Below are 8,387 nucleotides of genomic sequence, written 5' to 3'. Positions count from 1 at the left end.
CCCCCCCCCTCCTAATAAATAAAATTAAAAAATACATTTTGAATTTAGAAGTTGTCTGACTTCTAAATTATTTTCATAATCAATAAATAGTAAAATGTGCTTTATTAAATCAAAAATATAGTTTACTAAATTAAGTTTTGATGTGGTTGTAAATGCATTTAGTTTTTTTTACCTCTGACAAATTACTTGAGTCAATTTACATTATGTAGTGTCTGAGATATTAAGATTACTTTAACTTTAATACACAGAGGCCTCACTGATGTGAAAAAGTTCCTTATTTATTCAGGCTAGCCCCTCCCCCTGCCGTCAGTCATAATTTGGCCACGCCCCCGATTCCATACTTGTCAATCAAGGTGAAGCCCCGCCCCCACATAGCTTGCACGTCGCGGAAGAAAAAAAAAAAAAACAGCAGCATTGGCGGCCGTTGGGGAAGAGAGTAAATAGAGGGAGAAGCCTCAAGATGGCTGACTCGCAGGGCTCTGTTCACCTCTCCGGAGCTCTGGCTGTTGCTCCTTCTCCTTCCGCTGCCGGAGCTTCGGTCAAAAACGGACTCGGTAAGGCAACCGAGTCGAAGGGAGCCGCTGACAACCGCCCGCAGTGTTCCGGAGATTTTAGCCCACCGCCACCGCCACCCAAGAAGGTCCGAGTCGAGGAGAGGAGCGTTAAACCCAAGAAAGTCAGCAAGGACGGGAGTGATGGAAGCAACGGCAGCGGGAAAAAGAAAACCCAGCAGCTCACTAAGCAGCAGAATTGTAGTAGCAGTAGCGCGGGGTTATGGAGCTTCAGCCCGGGTAAGACGAGCAGCAGCAGCAACCCTCCCGTGCCTGCTACCGATGGATCCCAGCCACTCAAAGTCTTTAAACAGAGCGATTTCTTCCTCCACAAGGCGCCTTCCTTGAAAACCAAGTGTAAAGATAAACAGAAGGAGAAGGAGAGAGAAAAAAGGAAAGGAGCCGGGGAGGAGAAAAAGAAACATAAACTGTTGGTGACCTCCGGAGTTGGGAATAATGTTACTAACAGCAACGACATTAAAGGATTTAACAACGTTTCTGCAGCGAAAAGAGAAAATGGAGATGTCCTGTTGCCATCAAAAGGTAGGCCATTATAATGTTCTTTTACGTCTTTAATACCAGAACTTTCATGTTTCTAATAAGTAGTCTCGAGTTGTGCCCTTTTATAGCTTCTTGGCTGGTAGATTCAGCCATTTGAGCATGTGGCCCTGACCCACAGAGTGGCTGCCTTTTAATTTATCCCAGCAGTCCCGCTTTTAGCTCCCGTTTTAAAATCATCACTCGTGAAATCCTACACAAACGAGCCAAGCGCTTCTGTAATCGACATTTGAACGCCAGGGGGAATGTTTACAACATGTTTAGTGATTTTTAAACTCAGTTTGATCGACGTGTCTACGGGCTGCGCTCTCCCAGCTTTTTTTTTTTTTTTTTTTTGTCGCTCGCTCACCCGCGCGTGAACCCTCGAGCTCTAGAAAGAGCATCGGTTCGTCGCGCGACCTGGTAGTTGGAATTATAACCAGCCGCTCTCGTGCTGCGGCGGAATAGTTACGTAATTACGACGTATGGCTACAATGTTGCACATTTGATTAAAAAACGGCAACTATAGTGAAACTAAACCAAACGTCGACCTAGAACCCGAGCCGAGTTGTTTGTTTTTTATGCTTCTTCTGTTTATTTTTATTACGAGTTGTGAGCGTAGAAGAACTACACGCTCATTCTGTCAAAACAATATGACAGCCGCCCGCCATTATAGGCTAAGTGTTGTTTTGGTAGTGCACCACGCCCCCCTCTGTAGCCCCAGGCTGTATGGATGAGCAGTCAGACGGCGTCCTGAGCTAGCTTAAACAATTACGAAGGTGGTAAAAAAATTCATTTAGAAATTATCACAATTTGTTTCACCTTAACTGTATTTACGATTTATGTGTTATCACTGTCAAACTGTGTCGTTAAATACTACACATTCTGAGAAGCAACACTAACATTGTCACATATAGTTACCTAAATAAACTATTCAATCCTTCTACGACTTAACCATTGCATATTGAAAGTAATTGAATGTGTAAGGATTTATTTTGTTTTTGTCTGAAGGCACAAATCCTCAATTTACTTTTTCCCCCCCTCTTCTATTTCTTCTACGCAATGACATCGGTTGAACCAATCTCCCTGAGCTGCTTCATCTTACCAAGTGTGTAAAAGCAGTGCCAGGGCATCTGACTAGGCTGGCCACTTTTAATATTGGAAAGCTGAGTTTAAGTGCAAGGCTACTTCAATAATATGGCCTATTCTAAATATTGAATCCATGCAGTCTTTGCAACAACAATTCTGCATCTTTATTATATTTTAGTGACAGGGTGAGAGCCACAGTATAGCGGTATTCATACACTTTTTACTTCTCCACGTTTATTCAAGTTATAGCCAATAAAATGTTTATTAACTCTGAATCGCACATTTTAAGTTTTAGTCTTTTGACAAATATGTAGTTTTGTTTTATTCAGCTTAGCCATCTATTGTTGTTTTATAACTAAATTTACTGTCAATATAGTTGACTAAAATATGAAGTCACGTGAATGCTTTTTATTGGATCTTGAGTGTAAATAATTTCTTTTCTAAGGGAAGTCTTTGAAACTCATGACTTTCACCCCATGTTGGATGCAAACCGCCATTCACCCCACCACTCGAGAATGTTTTGTTTGATCTACTTTTTCCAAACTGTTTTTTCTTTCCTATAGCCTAAGCATATGTTTGCTGGTGAGCTCCTTTTTAAACTGACTTAAATTACTTGTATTAATCCAGTAACATCTGTCCATGCAGAGTTGTGGGTAATCCAGCAATAGTATTTCTGAATTAGTTTTTAATTTGGTTGTCGTCTATTATATAAATAACTTTGCATTATGGAACTTGGAATAGCAATGAATTTTATATTGTTTGGTTGACCAACCAGCTCTAAAATAGGAGGAGTATGGCATGTTTTTATTTTTAAAGTTTTTCTAAAATAAATACAATAAATCTGGTGTGACTGTGGGACCCATTTGTTTTGATGCCCTCAGATGAAATTCCATCCAACCAGACGGAAGTCTATTACAATTATTAACTAGAGTTGCCCTGTGTGTAATTTAATCTCAGTATAAATACATCTGTTCTGTATTTGTTGGAGAACGTTAGTCAACAAATTGCTTCAATACATGCCAAGGAATAAAGCAGACAAGCTGGGGATGTAGTTTTGGAGAAGTTTAAAGTTGGATTAGGTTATGAAACAATATCCCAAGCGTTGATAGACATCTTTATTTCATCATCCACAAATCTGGCTTCTATGGAAGAGTTGGCAAAAGAGAGCTATTGTGGAAATAAATCTTGTTTTCAGTTTGCCTAAAGGCATGATTGGGACACGGCAAGGTGTTCAGGTAAAACTGGACCAGAGTTGAACAATGTGACCAACATCCAGATTGTGTGGGAGAAAAGTAACACAGCTCACCCATCCCGACAGTAAAGTATACAACAAGATCAACTTTGGAAACAATGAAAAAATTTCCTTCCACTTTGCTATTATGCATTATATTCTTTTGGTCTATCACTTAAAGTCCTCATAAAACACGTTGCTGTCTGTGGTTGTAATGTAAAAACAACGTATAGGGTAGACATATTTTCGGACAGATCCTCGTTTTGTTTTCTGTGTGCCTGTGTCTCCTCACAAATGGACATTTCTAGTGCTCTGACTCCGGCAGGGAGATCCGGTGGGCACATGTCGGTGTGTGTGAGCGCATGATGTCACCCTTTTCCAGTTGGTCAGTTTAAGAGGTCATGACACACTGTGAACAGCTACTGCTGTCAAATTGGACACTAGGATAGGATGTTGTTGCCCAAGTCCAGCCGAAAGGTTGGAAGATACAGTGCTGTAAACAGACGGGGGGCGAAAAAAACACTTTTAATATTGTTGGTGTAAAAACACTAGCAAGGCAGTATTTTATAAAACTACAGAATTGACCAAAATTGGTATACATCTGTGTATTCTTGCTTTTAAAAATAAGGTAAATGATTTCCTTTAACAGTATTAATTTGACATTTATAGTTGCAGCATGAACTATTATTTTCTGACATGTCTAGTAATATTCCTTTCTCTGGTGTTAAACATTTTTTTCAGATGGGGTTAAGCATGGAGACCAACGGGTTGAGAAACACTTTCTTAAAGTTGCACTGTACTCTCTCTCTCTCTTGAAGGGCAAGAATTCTCCTACGAGGATCCAAGCAGTATCAGATCATCAAGTAATATTATTAGTGTTAGCTGGCGTTGGTGCTGCGACAGAAAAGGGTTGGTTGCTATCGGGATAGTGAATGTAAGCGTTTTAAGACGATTCTCAGAATTAAATCGCATTTTGTGATTGTATAGTTGAAATTTTTTACTCTATTAATAAACTGAAATAAGTAAATAAAAAAAGCAGCAATAATTAATGTTTAAGTAGCCTTAAAAACATTCTCAGCCCACTGTCGATGGTCGGAAACATGCAACAAATGTCACAATTTTTTATTTTTTTATAGTTTTCCTTCTAACTCTGACCTGGGCTAGTCAAAGCGTTTATTTAGAAGTTAAAAAATGACTTTGTGTTGATGTAGATGTCTAATAGTTATCTTGGCCAGTAAGAGATGACTCAACATATTTACATAAAAGGTCACAGAATACCTCACTCTTTGAGTGATTATTGTGCAGAATATTACTTTTTTTATGGTTTTGCTCTCTGTAAAGCAAATCAGTACAACAAGCTCATACTAGCTGGTTCGTTAGCCATGCTGTCTGTTCAGGTAGAAGCTACAGTTTGCTGCTTAATCAACATGCTGCTGGTATCTTGTGTATTTTTTTCCCCTCAGCAAATATTTTCCATATTTGACTCTTGAAAAAACAAGAAACAAATGGACCCATAAAGTCTGTTCACCCTGGCGACTTCTCTGACATCTTTTAAAAGAGCTCTAAGTTGCTCAAACATCTTAGTCATAGTTACGCCTGGGTTGGATTTGGTTTGCCTTATTAGATATTATTTTCTTGAAAAGCTTGGACTTGCTATACCAGAAGCAGCATATTGATGCGGAGGTTTTCGTTTATAAGACGTCTGTGTGCTCGGCTTGTTTCATTGGAAATAAAAGATATCTTCTTCCCTGTAGCTATTTGTGAATCAAAAATCTGACTTCATGCACTTTTTTATTATGAATAAATTCAGTTTCATTTAGGGACCATGTGTGTGCTGAGATGCCGTTGACAGATCCACAGTATGAGCCTCCTGGAAAAAAATATGGTCTTCATTTAGCTCTTTTTTTTTTTTTCTTACTTGTATAACTTTAAGAATGCGACAGAGGCTTGATGGATTATGCTTCCCAGCGTTCCTGGGCACGCCAATGTTTGAGCTTGTTTTGAGTCTCCCATATTCAAACACGAAACATCCATTAAACTAAGCAGAGTGCTTCTTTTCTTTCATGCGTTTGTGTTCTTGTTTAAAAAAGAAAAAAAGTGCACGGCTTTTTTTTTTTATATTGATGAACAGACGTTGAAACTGAAAGAAGCAGTTTGTCAGTATTGGTTTACTATGTCAGGATTTGTACAGTAGCAATACTATGTTGCTGCAGGTCCAAATGTTCTCCTGCAATTTAAAGGTCACCAGGGGTCACCATGTTGCAGGTTTATACTCAGAAATGTCTGCAAAATACACAAGTTTTAAACACTGGTAAAATGAGAGCAAAACTGAGCACAGACAGTGAAAGAATGAAGCTGTTTTTCATTTAAAATTGCATTCCCCCCACCCCCCAACAGACAACATCAAACAAAAACCCACTGATATAAGCGTATATCTTATTTTCTCATTTTGTTCCCCTGAATTTAAGACGCTGGATGCGAGCAACGGGTGGTGTAGTTGGAGATTGCGAGCCGCCTGCCTCTGGCGTCTCTCCTGTGATCATCGGAATGGTGAAAACCACCCGCTGCGCTCCCCTTCAAAACCGACGGCTGCAGCAAAATCAGAAAACAAAACAGCCAGAAAAGGGCTGCACATTCATTTCTGAGCATTTATACCGCCACAGACGTCTGTATATTAGAACTAATGAAGCCTATGAGAAAGTTTCTGTTCACTTCTATGGGGAATTCCCCTGTATTGAGCTGTGATGCAGTCTGCTTTTTCCCTTTTTCTTTTCAGTGCAGTTGAGGTTAGGCCAACCACCTGGGCTGCTGTCTCCTAGACGCAGGAACAGACTATTTATGAATCTAACACCTCTGGCAGGGTTCATTTTTCTTTAAATCTGGCAGTAAAGTTGAGGCTCCCTCCACTAAAGCCTGCTGCTTCCTCTGGAGCCAAATTGATATGAAACTTGCAGCTTTTATTTACCTAATTTCTTTGAGTGATCTGACATTTATTTTATTCTTGATGTTCAATTTATAAAATGAGGCACTTGAGTGTATTGAGTAGTTTTCCCTCGCTAAATTTTGACGGGCCACTCTATTGAGGCTGCGCAAAATATCGACATTTCAAAATCCAAGTGCGATAACTGTTGGCTTATTCCAAATGTTATGAACTTGCATTTTGTTTGTTAATGTATTAATTAGACAATTGGACAGAGTCTCAGAAGCAGATGATAAATGTCACCTATAGGTCCTTGAGAGCTATAGCAGCAGAAATCTTTCTTTCTACAGTTTCTGGTGTGAGCTGTCATTCATTATTCATGATAGGATCAGAGCTGACGTCACACTGTGTGTGTGTGAAAAAAGTAGAATTTCTGCAAAACAATGTTTCACATTTTAAATGATCACCTCCACTGATTTATTTCCCTGACATCTATACGGACAATAACGATATTTACCAATCTGTGAATTTTTGTAGCCAGCTGGTCAAGTTGAAAATTGGTAGATTTCAGTTGAAAATTGGTAGATTTCAGTCACCAGCTTACTTGGCGTTATCTGAGTGTTAATGTCGAATCGGTTCACTTATTATTCTTCTCCGCTCCTGCAAGGGTTCTTTTATCTTTGATCCTGCAAACAGTGAGTAGAGCTAGACTGTGGTCTTCTACCCGCAGTATGAAAACACAGCTTCCTTTTTACCAGCTGCTTCTGCTGACAGGGTTCAAAGAAGAAAGTTATCAGGTTTTTTTTTTTATGAATTTTTTATGGGAAGTGAAAGGAAGCAAATGATCAAAGAGGGCGAGTAATAAAAAGATTGGATCAAACTTGGAAGTTTTATCAAGAAACGTGGAGGCTCGTTGCTCAGCCGGGAACTGCGGGTGTTAGTCAGCGTCCTTGCTGTACCTTTCCAAAAAAACAACAAAAAAAAAAAAACACTCCAGCAAAAAAAAGAGGAATATTACAATTTTCATCAGATTTTTCTGGTTTAAAAAAAAAATTTAACCTGGACTAAGTGCGCATCAACTTGTGTGGTCTGCAATAATGAAACCCTATCTTATCCATTTCTGCAGAAAACCCCAACAAGGACGAGATGAAGGCTCGCGAAAAGAAGAAGGTGAAAGAACGAGAGAAGGAGAAGAAAAAGCACAAAGTGATGAATGAGATCAAGAGGGAGAACGGCGAAGTCAAGCAGCCGATTAAAGGTTGGTGGAAACACTCATGCATACCAAATGTTGAGCGGGAGGGAAACAAATCTCGTCTGTTTAAGCTGCACTTGGTGAAAGTGGTATTTTAAGAAGTCCAAACTGGAAATGCCCCCCAAACCAATTTAAGTTACATTTACAACAATTATTTTCTAATTAAAGTAATTATTAGGGAGGTTTGATTGTTAAATAAATAAAGCCTAAACGACAGAAAGCAGCACAAAACTTTGACATAGCATAGCAGTGTCTGACGTCGGATTGAACGTGCGCCATATTTCAATTTCCTTCTTCCACAAGATGGTGTGCAGTTAATCATTAGTGCAAGATTATTGTTCAGAGGTTATAAAAACTCCTCGTACGGTGCCGTAAAAATCAAAACGTTTCACTGTAACGGGGCAGCAGGAAGCTGAAGGTGTGACGATGGCATCCGTGACATTAGGTTGACCTTTGGGGCGGGTTTCCTGCCATGTGATGAAACGGAGCTCATGATTTATTTAGTCGAACCATCTGACTTTCTGTCAGCTTCTGCACTCTGATTTTAAAGCTGTGACACGAGGAAGTAGCTCACCTGCATTCGCAGTACAAGTGTGCCTCTGTAATACTCCTTTTTTGGCTTTTGGTCACTTTTGCTCACGGTTCATAAATTTGTTTTCCCTCCTAGCCTTTTTGTCTCTACGTTTATTAATATATTGTTACTCACTACCCAGCCAACTTGTATTTTATTTGTATCATAAAATAGCATGAAAATATTTTCTTCTTTTTGTTTTCCCAATCAGGAAAAACATACGTTGAGCAAAGCTC

The 8,387-nt window shown here is 39.4% G+C and overlaps 1 protein-coding gene across 1 annotated transcript in view; it reads left to right on the top strand.

The window, feature by feature from the left end:
* Positions 1-380: 380 nt before the first annotated feature.
* Positions 381-8,387, top strand: part of LOC103459311 (round spermatid basic protein 1-like) — a gene marked incomplete at its 3' end in the record, with an annotated part of 28,064 nt that continues 20,057 nt past the window's right edge. The window contains exons 1-2 of the mRNA XM_008400778.2: positions 381-1,094; positions 7,455-7,586. Of these exons, the coding sequence (XP_008399000.1) occupies positions 461-1,094; positions 7,455-7,586 (766 nt within the window). The remainder of the gene's footprint in view (positions 1,095-7,454; positions 7,587-8,387) is intronic.

The sequence above is a fragment of the Poecilia reticulata genome, linkage group LG23 (assembly GCF_000633615.1).
Source record: "Poecilia reticulata strain Guanapo linkage group LG23, Guppy_female_1.0+MT, whole genome shotgun sequence".
Classification (NCBI taxonomy): domain Eukaryota; kingdom Metazoa; phylum Chordata; class Actinopteri; order Cyprinodontiformes; family Poeciliidae; genus Poecilia; species Poecilia reticulata.
Note: the sequence above shows the minus strand (reverse complement) of the source record. Positions and strands in the feature narration are given on the sequence as shown.